The 20,388-nt window shown below is 44.2% G+C and overlaps 1 protein-coding gene across 3 annotated transcripts in view; it reads left to right on the forward strand.

Moving 5' to 3' along the window:
• TANGO6 (transport and golgi organization 6 homolog) overlaps positions 1–20,294 on the forward strand; it is a 192,976-nt gene extending 172,682 nt beyond the window's left edge. For 2 of the 3 annotated variants that reach the window (XM_040442922.1, XM_040442923.1), the window contains one exon: positions 19,907–20,294. In XM_040442922.1, coding sequence (XP_040298856.1) covers positions 19,907–20,083 — 177 coding nt within the window. In that variant the 3' untranslated portion in view covers positions 20,084–20,294. The remainder of the gene's footprint in view (positions 1–19,906) is intronic. The other variant, XR_005780797.1, reaches the window with a different exon arrangement.
• The last annotated feature ends 94 nt before the right edge of the window (positions 20,295–20,388 follow it).

The raw sequence follows: 20,388 nt of genomic DNA on the forward strand, positions 1-20,388 counted from the left end.
TCTTATGCTTTGGCTCTCTCCCACTCTAACCTCTTTTTTTTTTTTTTTCCCCCTTCCCCTCCCCCATGGGTTCCCGCTAAGTTTCTCAGGATCCACATAAGAGTGAAACCATATGGTATCTGTCTTTCTCTGTATGGCTTATTTCACTCAGCATCACACTCTCCAGTTCCATCCACGTTGCTACAAAAGGCCATATTTCATTTTTTCTCATTGCCACGTAGTACTCCATTGTGTATATGAACCACAATTTCTTTATCCATTCATCAGTTGATGGACATTTAGGCTCTTTCCATAATTTGGCTATTGTTGAGAGTGCTGCTATGAACATTGGGGTACAAGTGCCCCTATGCATCAGTACTCCTGTGTCCCTTGGATAAATTCCTAGCAGTGCTATTGCTGGAATCCTTCTATTTTCAACATGGTAGGCTCATCCTTATCGGTACCTGATGTCTGTCTATCCATAGTCTCTTTGGTTGGATCCTCTAAAAGGGTAAACTCCAAGCTTCTGCTGTGGTTGGGGAAGGGCAGTTACCTGGGTACCCAAAATGGAAGGCATCAGGTCACCTACCTAGTACTCAAACAGACTTCCAACCAGGGCTTCTGTTCACCTCCATTTTAAGAGATGAACTTTTTTGAGTTTCTGTGGTACATTAGGCTTGCTTCTGGGTTTAGTGAATCGATTTTTTATCCAAACCAAGACACTTTTGAGAGAGAAAGAAGACACTTATTAATTATATAAGTGCAACAGATGTAAAACATATTAACCTGGGCAAATCAGGATTATGACCCTAGAATTCATCCATCTGCTTTCTAGCACCAAAACTTTTATTGCTATTGCCTTGTTAGTGCTTTTTGTTCTGATAGCTTAATGCTACTTTTTCTCCCTTTGCTGTCCTTTTAGTGGGGTTCCAGGAAAGAGGACTGGTGTGTGCATGTGTTCAGTCCACCAGCTTTGAGACGGCAGCTTCTGTTCTTCCCTCTTATAGGTGAAGAAAGTAGGTATGGAGGACATATGTGACTATAGTCAGAACTCTTTTGGTTTTAAGCAGCAGAAACCTAGTCTGTTTCTTTTAGCAACAGAAACTAGCTTAAGCAGAGAACTTTTTAGCCTGCGAGATCCAAAGAAGGGCTGAATAGTCATGTTGTGGGAAAATATGGATGGAGCTGGCTATCAGTGACTCCTAGAATCAGGAATTAAAATGCCCCATATCTTGTCTCTACTTCTTCTGTATTTCATCTTTGTTCTTTTGCATCTAGCTTTCCTCCTGTGGCAGCAATATGACCACTGACAGTGACCCATGGTTGCTCTTATACCCAACACTCAGAGATTCCCTCCCTACCTGGCCCCAAATGCAAAAATTCCAGGAAAGAAACTTAACATTCCAGCTAGGATCAGATGCCCATCCCCCTATCGACCAACGTAGATGGGCCAAGTAGGGTATATGGAAATGCTGTTTGTGTAAAACCACGTTCAGCCTCCATTGTACCCATCTGTGAGAGAAGAGCTGGGGTCAGTGCCTAGGAGTAGGGGATAGTCCCATAGATTGCCTCAACAGTAACTTGGCCAAATCCTATGACAGTAGTGATGGGTCTGAGAAATAAAGCCAAAAAGATTACAACTCAGTACCTTACTGTGACTGTTAAAATATCAACGTTCAACCTTTTCTAGTGATAACATACATGACAGTTTGGAAGCCCTGACATTTAAGACTGTACCCTTTCTGCCTCTTCTGCACCATCATTTGCATAGATCTACATATGTTAGAACTTGGTTTGTCTTCCTCTTCTGCATCAGACACACTATTTTATTTCCTGTAGGATAGCCTATTCTTTGCCCTTCTTATCCTTTTTTTTAAGTTTTATTTTTACATAATCTCTATATCCAGTGTGGGGCTCAAACTCACAGCCCCAAAGTCAAGAGTCACATGCTCCTCTGACTGAGCCAGCCAGGTACCCCTTACCCTTCTTTCCTGATGTAAAAAGGCCAAGAAGAAAGAAGAGAGTATTGCCAAACTCAGAATTTATACACACACAAACACACACACACACACACACACACACACACACACACACACACACACATATATAAAGTTTGTTTATTTTGAGAGAGAGAGAGAGAGCATGAGCAGGGGAGGGGCAGAGAGAGAATCCCAGGCAGGTTCCACACCATCTGCACAGAGCCTGACATGGGGCTTGAACTCATAACCTGCGAGATCACAACCTGAACTGAAAGCAAGAGTCAGATACATAACCACCTGAGCCACCCAGGCACCCCCAAAACTCAGAACTTTAGAATGTTAGAGGTGGAAGAGGACTTAGAGACTCCTTAATTTTATTTCACAAAAATTTTCCTTGGCTTATTAACTTATGAGTTGTTCCTCTGACATGAGGTCTTCATGGTCAAATAAGTTTGGAAGATGCTGCATATGACTATATGTTTTTCTCTTGTCGATTAGGTACATGTTAGCCTATTAAAGAGTCTGAGAAGGCCTGCAGCAAAGAAAACTAACAATTCCTCAACTCCTTCACCAAGGAACCCTTTTTTCATTATAAGCATGCCAAGTAATAATGTTCCATGGAACATACTTTGGGAAATAATCCAACTGCTTATTTTATGAATGAGGAAATAAAGTTCATGAAGAGACAGTGGTTACAAATTTCCAAAGCTAATGCCAGGAAGAACTAGCACTCATTTCCATTTGTTCCTGGTCGCTTGCATTGGCCAAGTGCTAATAAAAAGATAGCATCTCTCCCTCTTCCTTTTACTTAATTCACTCATTCACTTGGAACAAGGTTCGTCTTATTCTCCAGGGTATCTTAGGTGACATCATAAAGGGAGCACAAGTTAAAGCACCAGATTTGGGAGTATCTGCTGTCAGCTCCCTTTCTCTTGATCAGACCCAACACACTTTTATTATAACAAATTATTATACCAAATATTTTGGTGTTTCCCCTTTATTCTCCTGAAATGAAATTTGTAACTTCTTTACCTACATGTATATTTTATTTTATTTTTAATGTTTATTTATTATTTTGAAAGAGAGACAGAGCATGAGCGGAGGAGGGACAGAGAGAGAGGGAGACACAGAATTGGAAGTAGGCTCCAGGCTCTGAGCTGTTAGCACAGAGCCCGATGTGGGTCTTTAACCCACGGACTGTGAGATCATGACCTGAGCTGAAGTTGGTTGCTTAACCGGCTAAGCCACGCAGGTGCCCCAACCTACATGTATATTTTAAAAAATCAATATAATGCCCCAACTATAATATATAAAGGAGGAATAAAAGGCTAAGAGTTTATAATAAAATAACATGGTTTCTTTTTTTATTTTCTTAATATTTATTTATTTTTGAGGGAGAGAGAGACAGAGCATGAGCAAGGGAGGGGCAGAGAGAGAGGGAGACACAGAATCCGAAGCAGGCTCCAGGCTCAAAGCTGTCAGCACAGAGCCCAACGCGAGGCTCAATCTCACAGACCACGAGATCATGACCTGAGCTGAAGCCAGACCCTTAACTGACTGAGCCACCCAGGTACCCCCAAAATAACATATATTTTAATATATAAATGTCTAGGCAACTCTAAGATATGATGAACTATTATTTGGTTGCTGTTGTATGTAGAGTCGTCATGGATGTAACACCCACAAATACAAAATCATACAGATATCAGACGAGCAGCTCAGAGGTACATTGTAGAGCTTGATTTTCCAAAAGAGTAAACTGCTCTCTATAAAATTCTAAACAAATGAAAATATTATTTTCTCTTAGTTTATATGGTAGTTGCAATTCTGAAACTCCATAAAAATACTTTGAGCATTTACTCTATGATAGCACTTATATCTAAGTGCTTTACATTAATTAATTCACTTAATCTTCATTGTCCATTTAGGTATGATTAATGTCCCCATTTTATACATGAGGAAACTAACAGAGAAGATAAGTAACTTCTCCAACAACTAGTAAGTGGCAGGGCAGTAGTAGATAAACCCAGGCAGCACGGACAGGCCTGAATGTTCAGTGACTGTCATCTGAAGGACTCAGCGACCAAATCACTTGGGCATTTTCTGCACAAATCGGCCAACAGAAGGCTGCTTCAGATCCTGGAAACCTGATACCCAAAAGGAAAACAGGCCAGTCTACCTCCTGACAGCTTATTTACTGTCTGCCCTGGAGAAGGATGGAACAGTGAGAGGACAGTGTTTGGGGCTGGCCTTGGACCCAGGTGCCCTGACCTCCCAGGACCTGCCAGAGTGAACTCTTCACAGAGTAGAGACAGGAAACAGCCCTGGCTTCCTTTTACCCTACCACATGTTCCACTATCTCTTGCCAAAAGTTCAGGCCAACCATGGACTACGCCATCCAGCAACTTCCCCCAGTGTATACAGAACCGAAAAGAGCAGGGAGCAGACCAAACACCTTCAGGCTGCTAGGCTGGGGAGTAAGAGTCCTGGGACTTTCCTTCTGCCCTGCAGCCTGATTGGAATCATTTCTTCCTGTAATCATCAGATGGGCCTCTGGGTTGGAAAACCCACGTCTCTTTGCTTCATCCTCTGCAGGGAAGGAGTTCTGACCCTACCCTCCTTGGAGTGAAATGACAGTTAGGATTGATGCTCTGGAGTCTGTTCCAGCTCATTGCTCATTGCTCCATGGTTTGTTTGCTCTTAGCAAATCTGCTCTGAATACATTGCATGTTCTCTGAGGGTTAGTATTTAATAATAGAACATTTATTAAGGGCTTATGTATGGCAGGCAAAGCACCAGCTTCTTCACATTCATGATCTCGTGGAATCCTCCTAACAACCCCTCTGAGATAAACATGCTTATTAACTCTATTTACAGATAAGAAAATTGAGGTCCAGAATACTTACATTTAGATGCACAGGTCACACAGCCAGTAAGAGGTAGAACTGAATACAAACTCAGGCTCCCTTATTGCCAGCTTGGCTGTTGTGACGGAACTAATTAGAACTGGCCTGAGATGATACTTGAGGAAGAGGTAAACTGTTACAGGTATATTGGGACAAACTTGCATTCCTACGACTTCTGTTTCCTTAACCACTCCACTTGCTTCAACTCTGTAATTCTCCAGGGTTGACAGGTATTCATTCAGTCAGCATGGTAGGGGAACTGCAGCTAGAGAGATCTTTCTGAAATGCAAATCTGCTGAAGCCTAGTCCCCAGCTAACATTTTTACCCTGATCCATGAGATAAAAACCAGGCTTCTTCACATGACACACAAGGCCCTTTATATTCTGGATCTCCCCCGGACTTCTCTGTCTCCTCCGTACTTCTCCTCAAATGCCCTGACAACCTCATGCCAGCCCCAGATAATCCGCAGACTGTTTCTTGCCGACCTCTTGGTCTCTACTAAATGTTCGTTTATTTATTTTGAGAGACAAAGTGCATGAGCAGGGAAAGGGCAGAGAGGGAAAGAGAGAATCCCAAGCAGGCTTCTGTGCTGTTAGCACGGAGCCTGACCTGAGCCAAAATCAAGAGTCAGATGCCTAAGCGACTGAGCCACCCAGGCGTGCCAGTCCCTACTATTTCTTATGCCACAAATGCCTTCTTCTCCCCTCACCTGTCCATCTGATTAGCTTTTTTTTCATCCTTTAGGACTCTACTTAAATTTTATACTCTTTGTGAAAAGCCTTTCCTGGTTTCTCAGGTGAAATTAGTCCTCGCTTCTCCAGGCTCCGCAGTACTTTACATATCAGCTCTGGACTAGAGGAGATAGTGTGATGATTTCTTCATGTCTGATGCCAACAGGTGACTGCGAACCCCTGAACACACCAGCCACCTTTTTTTTTTTAATTGTGGTAATAGAAACATAACACAGAATTTACCATCTTAACCATTAAAATATTTTTCTTTTATTTTTTTATTTTTAGAAAGAGAGCATGAGCAGGGGAGAGGGGCAGAGGGGGAAAGAGAGAGAATCCTAAGCAGATTCCACGCCTCTTGTGGAGCCCAACGTGGGGTTCGATCCCACGACTCTGGGATCAGGTCTCATCTTAACCAGTTTTAAATGTACAGTTCAGTAGCTTTAAGTATATTCATACTACTGGGCAACCAGTACCGCCACCCCTCCACGGAACTCTTTTCATCTCTGTACCCATTAAATACTAACTCTCATTTTCCTCTCCCTCAGCGCCTGGCAATCCCCATTCCCTCTGTCTGTGTGAATTTGACTACTCCTTCCATTCACTTTTATATTCCCCACATCTCACACACTGCTTTGCACAAAGTAAGTACTTAATGAATGTTTATTGAGAGAGTGCACGAAATCTTTTCTCTAAGAAGCATGGAACACATCTCTTAAATTTCTTTGCACCTGCCTTTATGATAAATAGATTTCCTAGATCTTCAACTGGAAATTCTGGGATTTCCAAGCTCTTCCAGTGTTCAGGTTTCCCAAGAGCAGAAGTTGTCGAAACAAGTTCTCACTAGGAGGGAATTTTACCCTCCTTTACTTAGAAACGCCTAAAGTTTTCATTGCAGTTGGGTTGTAGACATGCTGTCCAAATCAGCTGGGAGAAGAAGAACTGAGGCAGAGTGACAGGATGCATATGGATGTTCCGTCAGAACCTTCTGCATTTCACAACTTGGCTTCTTGACACACACACACACACACACACACACACACACCATAGATATACTATGTGTGTGCTACATATATAGCAGTATATGTGTATGGGTATGTATATATATACACTTCTGTTCAAAGTTCTAACGCATGTATTTCCCTTAATTCCTCCCATCTGGGCAAAGGTTTCAGCCATAATTCCAGCTAACGTAGCAACAGAGACAGCTGCATTTGTTTTGTCCTTTCGTCTTCTTAAAGAACGCATGTTGGTAGCCTGTAACTTTCTATGTCTTCAGAATCGCACTTCACGTACACATTGTTTAAGAAGAAATTTTTTAAATATTTTGGAAAAATGATGCAGTGCCAATTTGTGGATCAGAAATGATTTTGAGGGGCACGTGGCTGGCTCAATTGGTGGAGCATGTGACCCTTGCTTTCAGGGTTGTGGGTACAAGCCTCATGTTGGGTGTAGAGATTACTTAAAAATAAAATCTTTTTTTTTTTTTTTTTTTAAAGAGAGAGCACAACTGGTAGAGGGAGAGAGAATCTTAAGCAGGCTCCATGCTCAGCACAGAGCCTGATGCAGGGCTCAATCTCATGACCCTGAGCCGAAATGAAGAGTCGAATGCTTAATCGACTGAGCCGCCCAGGTGCCCCTAAAAATAAGATCTTAAAATGATTTTGACCGCATTCCCTTTGGAAAATAAAAACCTGACTGTTGATAGTTAAGAAAATTCCAAGAAGTGTAATAGGTTATGTCCAAATCACGTCACCCTTATTAAACTGGCACTTAGATTTTTCCCAGGCAGTGTTGTTACTTTCAAAACCATGGTGTAACTCCTAGTCTCCCACCCAGGGTTTTTTCCTAACCTCCCACACTACTGCATCCTGGCTCCTTATTAGAGTCACCTGGAGAGCATAAAAATCATAAAAATAAATTAAAACATTTTTTAAAAAGCCCTTAGTCCTAACCCCTATGAATCAGAGTCTTAGGTGTGAGGTGGGGGCCCAGACATTTTAAACATTCTCCAGGGAATTGTAATGTGTAGCAAGGGTAGGAAATCACTACGCTAGAATGATGGTGTTGTGCAGAGGCAACATGTGGGCTTTGTAGCCATACTTTGGTGTGGGTAGCAGGGTTCTTCTTTCTGGTCTAGTCCACACCATGTACGTATTAGTACATAATGCAAACTCCATCAGGACCTCTGATGCGTCAGTGACTGGTTTTCTCTGGCCTTTGGTTCCTGAGGCATCGTGCACAGAGTCTAGAATTCCATTGAGTAGATGCCCTCAAGAGAGTGTCCTGTCCTTCCCCTGTGGACTATTCCAGCTAGACCTGAAGCTGTGTGATCGGGGTTTGCCTGGGGTGATGCAGGATGCCCCAAAAGAAACCCAAACCTATGGTCATCCAGTAGCCCAGTTACAGCTCCCCCTGCTCCCTGCCCAGGCTCCATCCAAATAAACAACTTTGATGGGGCAGGGAAAAGGTCAGATTTTCTCCATCGCTTCCTTTTGCATATTGGATTTCCTAGTAACTGCACATATTTAAAAGCAAGGTTTATAGAGTTAGCTCTGACGCAGGTTTGAACTCTGGCGTGTCCTGGAGCAAGTCACTGAAACCGCTCTAAATCCTTTTTTCCCTAATTTTAAACTGAACCTAACAGCACCTGTCTTATAGGATTAAATGAGATACTGTGTGCGAAGGGCTTAGCACAGTGACTGAAACGTCATATAAACACTCAGTAAGTAAATGGTAGTAGTGAGCCTTTTGCAGGCATTCATCCCGTGGGAGGCATCAAGCTCAGGCGGGGAGCAGGACTGGGGTCCCTTAGCAGGGTGTTTGCTGGAGAGAGCCTCCCGGGCCAGCAAAGTGGAGCCCTTTCCCCACGCGAGGTCACGGAGCACAGTTTAAAAGCTGAGATTGTAATCACCTTTTAAGGACAAAGCTCCCCATCTCCTCTCCCACAAGCAGCAGCCTGCTGCCTTTGCACACACTCCGGCCATTTTTCCTGCCTTCTTTGTTCTATTTCCGTGCCTGTGGGGGTGAAGGAAAGCTGCCGCCTTCCTCAGGTTGCTATTTAAAGACATTGTGAAAGATGCTGCGGCGACCGCTCCTGGCCCTGCCACTAAGAGGGGGATACAGCCCAGTGGGCACAGGTCTGGCCCCTCGAAGCCCTGGATAGCGTGCCTCCGCCTAAGCCAGCCTAAGGGCACGCCGTTAGGGGTTGTGTCGGTGAGTCTGATCGCCCACTTTTTGTTTAGGACTCTCGAACTGTCACCCCTACCAGGGGTTAACCATAGTGTCTGTCTTGGTCTTTGTCCCTAAACTGCCAACCTGCCTACGTCCCTGCATTTTCGGCACTTGACCAGTTAAAAATCTCCCGCTTCATTCTTCAGTGAAAATCACACATGATACTCCCCTCATCCTCTCCCCACCCTTTTCTCCAATTTGCACTTGAGATACCCTCCGCATTTAACAGCCAGACACAAACCAGAAAGGGTAAAAATGCCATTTATCTCTAGGTCTAGCAGAGAAAAATACTTTGGAAATAAAAGGGTTTTGAAAAGCTCAGTAACCTCCGGTTAATAATAATGCTTCCGTGAACTTCAGCATGTTTGAGAGTCTCTGTCAGGCATGGATAGAAATCTCTTAGACAATAGTAATCCTGTCTTTCCTTGCCGACCTTTCCATCGTTTTTTCAGTGAGGTGTCTCAAAAGCCCAGTCTTTCTATTTGAATCAGTCTTAATTTCTTTTTCATACACCCATCAAAGTGAAGGTTTGGGTTTTGTCAGTAAAGCATTTATTCTTCGTCAGGCCAGAGCTCCCTGAATGATGTCCGAATTGTCTACCCCCTTTCTCCTTCCCCAATTTATTTGTTTCCTGCCCATTATCTTAGAGAGGCTACACGCTTCCAAGACCTCAGAGCCTGGCTCCTGCCTGATTGCCCAGCAGAGTTCTTTCCGGTGTCTGCAGCCCTGTGGAATAGCACGGGCAGTTGTCAGGAACCCATTGTCAGGGACCGGTTCTGGCCCTGATCCTGCACTCAGACTGCATTAAATCCCTTTTCTCCTTCTTTCACCTGTTCTTCCAATTCCCCTTCGTCTTCCTAACACATTTTTTTTTCTTTTTTTTTGGCCTCTGCTCTCTTTCATTTTCAGAGCCGTGCCTTTCCCCTCATTTTCTTAGCCCCGTGGTGGTAAATCCAATTATTTCAATGTCAGAGTAATAATAGCAACACTACTTTGAATTATGTATCACTTGGCTTATCATAGCAGAGTACTCTCACATGCATCATCTCTTTTGATCCTACAATCAACCTGTAAGGTAGGCAGTGTGCTTTTAAGCTGCCCACTTCGGCAGAGGGAACATAATAGCCACTTCACGAGGCAGAAAAATGTAGTCATTAATAAAGAACACTGGCTTCAAGTCAGACTGCCAGGGTCGGAATGCTGGCTTTGCTTGTTACTAGCTGTGTGGCCATGGGCACATTGGAGATAATAATAGTACCTCTCTCATTGCGTTGTTGTGAGGATTAAGTGAGTTACTATAGATGAGATGCTTAGAACCATACCTGGCACATAACAGGTATTATGTAAGGATTGGCTGTTGTTATCATTCATTCATTCATTCATTCATTCGTCAAAAAATTTCTACACACTAGGGGCGCCTGGGTGGCTCAGTCAGTTAAGCATCTGACTCTTGGGTTTGGCTCAGGTTATGATCTCATGGTTCGAGAGTTCGAGCCCCAAGTAGGTCTCTGTGCTGACAGCACAGAGCCTTGCTTCGGATTCTTTCTCTCCCTCTCTCTCTGCCCCTCTCCCCAACCTCTCAAAATAAGTAAATAGACACACACACAAAAATGTACCAAACGCCAGAGCTGCTACATGTCAGGCTCTGTCCTAGGCCTCAAGAATAGAAGAGTAACAAGAAGGACACAGATTACGGTATTAGTGGGGGAGACTGGCACCCCCCCACACACACACACACACTTATTTAGCATTCACCATACACAGGTCTTTGTGCTTGGATCTTTACAGACATTAACTCTCATTCTTACCACCTTACAAGGAGGCAGTATTATCCCCATTTTGCAGATGAGATCACTGGGGTTCCTAGAACTGAAGTCTTTTGCTCAAGATTCCCTAGCTAGTGACTGGGAGCATCAAAATTCACCCCACCTGATCCACCTGCCTCTGGGTCATTAGGTTCAGCTCTGCATGTCTGTCTCCCCCACCCAGTGGTGAGCTCCTGAAGGGCGGGCACACGTCCTCTTACCCAGAATGCTTAGCAGAGCCTCCTGCACATGGTTTGGGAAAAGGTGGCTGAGTTGTGCTCTGTTGATGATCCTTGACTCTCTGTACTTAGCCCCATCTGTCCACTCTCACTGCCCTCAGCCACCAAGTCATACACTGGTCTTAACAGGGAGGCACAGTCATCAAAATGAGGGCCCTTAGCAGTTGGCCTGCGGCTTTCTGACAGATTCATCCTATGGCAAACGCTTATTCCAATATTTTGTAAACAGAACTAGGCAGATTCTGGGGTCTTCTCCTCTTCTGAGCCTCAACGTAGAGAATCTTTTTGCCTGCCAGGCCAGTTTCTACCCACTAACTCCAGTTTTCACCACCACCAACCCCCCATTCTCTTGTCTGCCCCTACCTTTTATTTCAATGTCTAAATGTCCCTGTTTCTGTCTTTGTGCCCAATATTTTTTCTTAGCCACAATGGTAGGTTGATAGGATTGTATGGAATTTAGTTTTCTTTCTTTCTCATCTTTTTTTTGCCTTATCTGTTGGTTCTATGGGAAGATTGGATTTCTAAGTACAATTAGTGTATGCTAGCATTTAATTTTTTTATCCTTTTATATTTAAAAATGGGGGGGGTGCGTGCCTGGGTGGCTCAGTCAGTTAAGCGTCCAACTTCAGCTTAGCTCATGATCTTGCAGTTTGTGAGTTCAAGCCCCGTGTCGGGCTGTGTGCTGACAGCTCAGAGCCCGGAGCCTGCTTCAGATTCTGTGTCTCTCTGTCTGCCCCTCTCCCACTCTCTCTCTCTCTCTCTCAGAAATAAATAAACATTAATTAAAATTTTTTTAACATTTATTTATTTCTGAGAGAGAGAGATAGAGAGCATAGGGAGGGGCAGAGAGAGAGGGAGACACAGAATCTGAAGCAGGCTCCCGGCTCTGAGCCGTCAGCACAGAGCCCAACACAAGGCTTGAACTCACAGACCGCAAGATCATGACCTGAGCTGAAGTTGGACGCTTAACTGACTGAGCCACCCAGGCGCCCCTATCCTTTTAAATTTAGCGGCCCATTTTCCCTTAAACATTAAGAAATTATAGATGGGAAATCCTCTGTTAGATAACATCTTTCTAGAGTTTATATTTCTTTAAATGTCTTACTTGTGACCATTTGTGTTGTGTCTTGTCCCACATAATAACAGAAGAATAGCAATTTCATCCACCTAAATTCCATTTGTAAAATCACCTTGAAGTATAAAAGACTTAAAATATTAAAATAATATGGGGTGCCTGGGTGGCTCAGTTGGTTAAGCACCTGACTTCGGGTCAAGTCACGGTCTCACGGTTCATGAGTTCAAGCCCCACATCGGGCCTCGCGCTGATGGTTTGGAGCCTGCTTGGGATTCTCAGTCTCCCTCTCTCTCTCTCTCTCTCTCAAAAATAAATAAACATTTAAAAAATTTTTAATATTAAAATAATTTGTGAAAAATGTAAATGAATCTAATTACAAAATGTCTTTACAAATGGAGCTTGTATTAGGTAGTTTTTTGACTAGAGACTTGTTTTCTTCCTCTGTTCAAGATATTATAGGTTGTGGTTATATTGCTTTTATAATCAAATAAATAAATACATTTAGGAATTAAAAAGAAGAAAGATACTTGCCATTTATTTCTTCTTTTGATCTTAACTCAAAGATATAAATAGCAACCACTTCAAGGATGTTTGGGGTCAAGGTCATTGAAAGAGTCAAAACTGCTTTCCTGCTTTGCCATTGAAAATGCACCTGTGTGCCCAAGGCAGTCTTTTGCTCACACCGTTTCCTTATTAGTATGCCCTGCCTCATCTGGTCTTTTGTAAGCCATGTCTAACCCTAAAGACTGCCCTTGTCCCTGAAGCATCAGCTTTGTGTGCTTCAAGGAGCTGAAAGGAAGGGGGAAGGGAGGTGAGAAAGTGTGTGTGTCTGTGTGTGTGTGTGTGTGTGTGTGTGTGTGTGTGTGTGTGTGTGTGTTTGCGTTGTAGACGCTGCTTTTAGGCAACAGGCTTGAGCAATGGAAACCTAAGAAAGGTAAAAGGGCCCACAGTGACCCCAGGCTGAATTGCAGACAGGTTCATTAGGCAACCCACTTCAAAATATGTCGACCAATGGACTACTTACAACCAGGCACAGGTACCCAAAAGAGGAAAATTCCATATGCTCCCATATCTTCTCTTTTCCCCTCCTTAACTACAGCCCCATCACTGCCAACTGGCCGACTGTCTCCTTTGCTGTCCTGCCCGCTGATCCTTTGCAGTGTGTTCAATAAACTTTTCTCTCTTTTGTTCTCCCTTGGTTGAACTATTCCACCACCCACATTCTGATCAGGTCCGCCCCCCCCCCCACGTGTGTGTGTGTGTGTGTGTGTGTGTGTGTGTGTGTTGCATACAAGCTCAAAATTCTCTTAATAAAACACCTGAATGAACCCCACCCCTTTCCAAAGAGTTTTCAGACTAAGAACCTAGGTACTTGTTTAAGATATCCCTGGCTCAGGAGCTTCTCAGATGGTGAATATGTTTCTTTCAACCATCAGCTACAAAAAGCTAAGCTAGATCTCCTCTGTATGAGAGCACCCACCCCCACTCACACCTTTACCCCCTCTACGTTTCCCAGGAGTCCTTGGGCCTTGATGCTTGAGGGGGGAGGAAGAGCAGGTGTGTTGAACTCTTAATGAAAGGTTTCCTCCATGGGATTGCCTATATCCTGCCCACCACAGTGGCTCCTGTGAGTAACTTTACCTTTGAACTCTCCTTGTATTCAGCCCCTGATCCGTGGGATTTGGTGACAATCCCTGGCTGGCAGGAAGCTTTGATCCTTGGGGAGTCCAGAGGAAGTCCTGTGATGTGTGGGATCCCCAGCGATACAGGGAATGGGAAGAAGCCTTGCCAGGGTGGATTGCTAAAATAGACCCATTAATTAAGAAGGAGCCTTTGCCTAACACTCAGTTACCCAAAAAAGGAGATCCGGTAATTGATAACAAGGAACTCAGCACCCCTCAAGTATGAAGTGGTGTTGGCACAAGTATTATTGTTATTTTAAGGACACAACAGTGCCAAAGGGAAAATTCCTACCCACACCAGGAAAGAGCAGAGTACCTTAGCAGAACAGAATGCCTTAGAAGCTCCCTTTTTAACAAGTAAAAGCTAACCTTATTTTGAATGTTAGGAGGCTCTAGCAAAAATTCTCGAAGATATTTCTGAGTAGGTGAAAGATTCCTCTAGAAGAAGAAGAAAAAAGAAGACCTTGTAATAAACACTGGGAACTCTAGAATTTCTGTGTAAGAGACACTTTGGGCTTAATGTCATTGTAAAAGGGTGTCAGGAGACTTTCTTTAAACTGTATTTGCGGGCTACCTGGGTGGCTCGGTCGGTTAAGCATCCAACTCTTGATTTCCGCTCAGGTCATGATCTCACGGTTCATGAATTCAAGCCCCGAGTCAGGCTCCACACTGACAGCTTGGAGTCACTTGGAATCCTCTCTCTCTTTCTCTTTCTCTCCTCTCCACCTCCCTGATCGTGCTCACATTCTTTCTCTCTCTCTCAAGATAAATAAATAAATAAACCTTTACAAAAGTAAATAAAATAAACCTCACATAACAAGCAGGCTGGGCTCGCTTAGAATCTGCGTTTAACTGAGGGTACTTGAGGCTGAGGGGACTTGATCAATGGCTTCCCCAAGCCACTCGGCAGAGCCACCCTTTCGCTACACATAAAAGTCTGAGTGAAGCCCCCGTCGCCTGGTGGGGAAATGTTCTCCCTACACCCACCTCCACAGGCAGAAATCACTTCCTTTGCTTCCACAGAAGTGCGGAGCTTATCTCTGCGAGAGGAGGTCGTATGTCTGGTGTGTGTGTGTCTGCTTCCCCGCTGGGCTGTGGCTGCCAGAGGGTAGGGTTCGTGCATTATTCATCCTTCTGTCACCAGCACGCTGCCTGGGCACGAAGCAGGCCCTTAATAATGATTATTGAATGAGTGAGTAATCATGAGGCACTAGCTCTGGGGAGTCATCCTCTTTCGGGAATCATCCCTCCTTTTCGCGCCGCCAGCCTCGAGGAAAGAAAGAGAGGTTACCAGAGGGCAGCGGGGGAGCACCCCAGTCAGCACCAGACACGCCTGCGCGGAAGACCCACTCCTTTATGTCTCAGCAGCTCCTTGAGAAAACCCAGGAAACGGCTGCACGAGGCCTGGGGCGGAGTGTCTGTGAGGTGGGCCCACAGGACTAGGGCGCTCGGTGTAGTGACCCAGGGCAAAGAGCTCCGAGAGTTGTCTGCAGGGCCCACTGCGTAATATGTGGCGCCCAGTGAAAATGAGAACGTGGTGTCCCTGATTCAAAGAAATGAGGAAAACATGCCATTAATGATATGTAAATATAAGGTTGTTTCCTTTCTTTCACAGTCTTTCGCTCCTTCGACTTGTCACGTGTGTATGATTTGCTGCTAATGCTGTTCTAAGTAGAAGAAATTTTGAATGTGAGCTTACTAGCACAAAGTTTGCAGTAGCTCCTTATATTGTGCAATGCCAGTTTTAAATGCAACTATAAGACTATTTAACTCATATGTAGAATCACCAAAATTACACGAATTGTATTCTGTGGCTTGTGCACGCATATGTGTTTCCTTCTTAGCAGAACAGTGGAACCTTTGCACAAAACTAACTCAACTGCTTTTGTCTCACTTCTTGATTCGTGCGCATGCTGCCAGCACTCTTTAACTTCAGTCTACTGATGAATAAGAAGGGACTGAAAGGAACAAGAACTGTGTATTGTCATCATTTTCAGAGCAAATGGTTGGCTAAAACAGAAAAGCAACACGAAGGATGTAGTAGGGTATCTGACTCATCCATGTGTCTTAGAAAGCCATTGCCTTCCTTCTGTGTTTGAAGCAAGTTCTGATTCATCAGGGAAGTGTGACCTCTCAGGGCTGTTAGTGCCTCCATTTGCTCAGTCACCGTCATGACAAGCATGCTGCCCTTTTACTGGCTTCAAGTCTTGTTGAACCCCCACACATTGTGGGTCCATCGGAATTCTGTGCTCAAGGGGCATGGCCGATGCTGTGGACAGAACGCACTGGCAAAGAATGGTGGACACACATGTGGGACATATCTCATCTGCTCACACTGAGGCTCCTTAGTCCCATTGTACTTCGCTTTCAAAACACAAAGTCAAAGACAAAATTAAGAATTTTAAGACAATAGGGGCGCCTGGGTGACTCGTTTGAGTGTCTGACTCTTGATTTCAGCTCAGGTCATGATCCTGTGGTTGTGGGATTGAGCCCTGCGTCAGGCACCACACTGAGCACAGAGCCTGCTTAAGATACTCTATCTCTTTCCCTCTGCCCCTATCCTCCTGCCCCCATGCTCTCTCTTTCTCAATAATAATAATAATAATAATAATAATAATAAATTGTAAAAGAATGGTGAAAGAAAGAATTTTAGGGGCACCTGGGTGGCTCAGTTGGTTAGGTGTCTGACTCTTGATCTCAGCTCAGGTCAGGATCTCACGGTTCGTGAAATTGAGCCCTGCTTTGGGTGCTGCACAGACAGCATGGAGCCTGCTTGGGATTCTCTCTCTCCCTCTCTCCCTCTCTCCCTCTCTCCCACCCCCTGCCCCTGCTAGTGCCCACTTGCTCTCCGTCTTTCTCTCTCTAAATAAATAAATAAACTTAAAATAAAAAAGAATTGTAGGACAACAAAAGCAGATCATTGAACCAAGCATGTGGCCCTGTTGATTGGGGGACCTGCTGTGACTGCACAGATCACACAGCCATGAAGCGAGCCTGGTTGTCTGGCATCATTTCAATAGATATTCTTAAAATTTTTAGTTTTTACCAAGTGAGAAACTGGCCAGGAGTAGCATGCATACGTGCCTTCTTTCATTCATAAATCTTTTAGGTATCTGCCACATGACAGTCACTGTATGAGGCATTGGGACTTCACCAGAATGAACAAGGCAAGATATGGCCTCAGTGTCAGTAGTATATGTGATCTAGTGAGAAAAACGTACTTTTAATTACACAATAAATATTTAAGCTATAGTTGTGATATGAGTTACAAACTGAACTATAGGCATGAGTATACTTGGGTGGCTCAGTCAGTTAAGCGCCCGAGTTCTGCTCAGGTGATGATCTCGCAGTCTGTGGGTTCAAGCCCTGCGTCGGGCTCTGTGCTGACAGCTCAGAGCCTGGAGCCTGCTTCAGATTCTGTGTCTCCCTCTCTCTCTCTGCTCCCCTGCTCACACTCTGTCTCTTTCTCAAAAATGAATAAACATTTTAAAAATTAAAAAAAAAAGATGCAATTTTGAAACACCATGATACTATTTTTCACTTACTGGATTAGCAAAGGTAAGAGTTTACAGTACATAGCACTGAGGAGAATATGGGGAAACAGGTATTTTCACAGTGTTAGGTAAAAATGTAGGTTGTTGCAACCTCTCTGGCCACATCTATCAAAATTTTATGTGTGCATGAACTCTTGACCCAGAGATTCCATTTCTAGATATTTGTCCTATAAATATACTTGTTCATGTCTGCAAAGACTTAAGTAGCAGAGTCTTTATTGCATCAATATTTGTAATAGCAAAAGAGTTTTTTAAATGAGTTTAATTGGGAGTGTGTATAAATAAGTTGTGTGACATTCATCCTATACAGCCAATTATACAAAAGATCTTCAAAGTATATTAAGTCACCAGGTATCATGGCACATAACAGCGTAGAATATAATTCTGTGCTTTTATTTTTTTTTTAATTTTTTAATGTTTATTTATTTTTGAGAGACAGAGAGACAGAGTGTGAGCGGGGGAGGGGCAGAGAGAGAGGGAGACACAGAATCGGAAACAGGCTCCAGGCTCTGAGCTGTCAGCCCAGAGCCTGACGCGGGGCTCGAACTCACGGACCGCGAGATCGTGACCTGGCTGAAGTCGGACGCTTAACCGACTGCGCCACCCAGGCGCCCCAATTCTGTGCTTTTAAAAAGGGATGGGGAGAAGGACCTGGATGGCTCAGTCAGTTAAGTGCCCAACTTCAGCTCAGGTCATGATCTCATGATCCCTGGGTTTGAGCCCCAGTTGGGCTCTGTGCTGACAGCTCAGAGCCTGGAACCTGCTTCAGATTCTTTGTCTCCCTCTTTCTCCCTGCTCCTCCCCTGCTCATGCTCTGTCTTGCTGTCTCTCAATAAATAATTAATAAATGAATGAATGAATGAATGAATGGAGGGGGGAAACATATATGCTTGTAAACACCTAGCACATTTCTCAGAATTAAGTATGATATTCTCTGAGAAAGAAAACTAAGAGTCTGGAGTACAAGAGAGACTAATATTTTTCATACATAATTTTTTGTATTGTATTACCTTTTCTTTTTTTTTCTTAAAGTTTATTTATTTATTTTTTTTTTTTTTGAGAGAGAGAGAGAGAGAGAGAGAGAAACAGAGTGTGAATAGGGGAGGGGCAGAGAGAAAGGGCAACACTGAATCCAAAGCAGGCTCCAGGCTCTGAGCTATCAGCACAGAGCCTGATGCCAGCCTCAAACCCATGGACTGTGAGGTCATGACCTAAGCTGAAGTCGGGCTCTTAACTGACTGAGCCACCCAGGTGCCCCTTACCTTTTCAGTAAAAATAAATAAGAACACAGGTTCTGGATGTTTAGAATCTGGCTCCACCATTTTTTTTAGCTGAGTAATCTTGGGAGGTTACTTACCCCTCTAATCTTCTATGTTCTCATCTGTAAAACGAGGCTAATAACTTTCCTTTATATGACCAGCATAAAAATTAGATAACATATGAAAAATACCTAGTACAGTACGTGATCCAAAAATAGTAGCTTTTGAGGCACTGAGCCCAGACCAGAAGTAATTTCACAAGTAGTCGCAGACAAGTCATGTGACCCCCTGTGACCTAGTGTCTTCAGTCCCCTAGTTTGACCACTTGATCCCTAAGGCCTCTTAGGGGCAGAGAGAAAGAGAGAGAGAATCTCAAGCAGGCTTCACCCTCAGCATGGAGCCGGACATGGGCTTGATCCGACAACCCTAGGATCATGAACTGAGCTGAAATCAAGAGTGGGATACTGAACTGATTGAGCAACCCATGCACCCCTGAAACCTGTTTCTTTCTAGAAGCTCTAACTGCAAAGCCAGAAAGATTTTGAAGGAAATTAGGAGCTCCTGGGAGTAGGTGCTTTGGCACCCTCCCAATTCCGTGTCAGAGCATAAGATGAGAACATGGGACGTGAGGACTGGGTGTGGCTCTGTCTACACAGCCCTCTCGTCTCCTGTTACAGGGTTGCAATTGAAAACCAAATTATAGTGACTTAGGAAGGGCATGGAGATGGAACTGTGGTGGAAAAATTTTTTTAATGTTTATTTATTTTTGAGAGAGAGAGAGAGAATGTGGGTGAGAGCATGCAAGCAGGGGAGGAGCAGGGATTGAGGGAGACAACAGAATCTAAAACAGGCTCCAGGCCCTGAGCTGTCAGCACAGAGCCTGACACGGGGCTCAAACCCACAAACGAGAGATCATGACTTGACCCCAAGTCGGATGCTTAACCAACTGGGCCACCCAGGTGCCCCTGTGGTAGAAAAGTTTTAAAGTAGTGGCAAGGAAAGGCATGCTTGTTGAAGAGAGAGCCTTCTGGGTTTCATATGATAGATGTCTGCAGATGGGTGTCAGCAGAGGGCTTTGTGGGACCTAGAGAGGAAGATGCTGGTAATTGTGCTCTAGGAGTAACCATGTCTGGGCACTATTCCCTGTCTGTGGTTCTAAGGTTTTCGCTATGCTTTGGGACTGAAGGAAGGGGTCTGGGATCTATACTTTGGCCTGGAGATATTGGGGAGTAGCAGCCCCCAAGGCCAGTGTAGTGAGGTGTCAGGGGTCATGAGAAACCCCAGAGGAAGCCTATCTCAGTACAGCTGCTCCTCCTTCCGTCTGAGAAGGCCATGCATTATCTTCTTAAGGGAGCCTGCAAGTTTTCTCACAGAACTTCTCAGACAGGAGAAGGCAAATAGGTCTTTGTGAGCAATTTTGGAACAGTAGACAGATAGTCATGACACTGTCTCTCTCATACAGGTGCTGAGGGATGTCCTTAAGGATCTCTACCACCTGCTGAAACACGTGGTGCGTTTGGAGCCCGATGATGTGGCCAAGCTCCACGCCCAGCTGGCCCTTGAAGAGCTGGATGAGATCATGAGAAACTTCCTCTTCCCACCACAGAAGCTGGAGAAAAAGATTGTGGTCCTGCCCTAGACCTGGCTCTAAGGACATCAAGGAGGTAGAGGACCAAGAGCAGTGCCCAGTCCTTCCAGCAGGTGGCCCCACTGCCTCTTTGGTGCTGGCAATATGGCTGACCCTGGATGGCTTTGTGTGTCTGGTCATTTGTGCCTTCAGGCTGACCTTCCTAAAGCATCTTTATAGCATCCTGCATCCAGCCTGAAGCATGTGTCATTAGAAGACAAAAGATTACAAATCTCATTTATCTGCACATTTTTCACTGGCCTGGAGCATTTAGAGAAGGAAGTCTACTTGATGGAAATATATATATATATATATAT

This window comes from Herpailurus yagouaroundi, unplaced genomic scaffold (genome assembly GCF_014898765.1).
Source record: "Herpailurus yagouaroundi ecotype Mexico unplaced genomic scaffold, PumYag 190, whole genome shotgun sequence".
In the NCBI taxonomy this organism is placed as follows: Eukaryota; Metazoa; Chordata; class Mammalia; order Carnivora; family Felidae; genus Herpailurus; species Herpailurus yagouaroundi.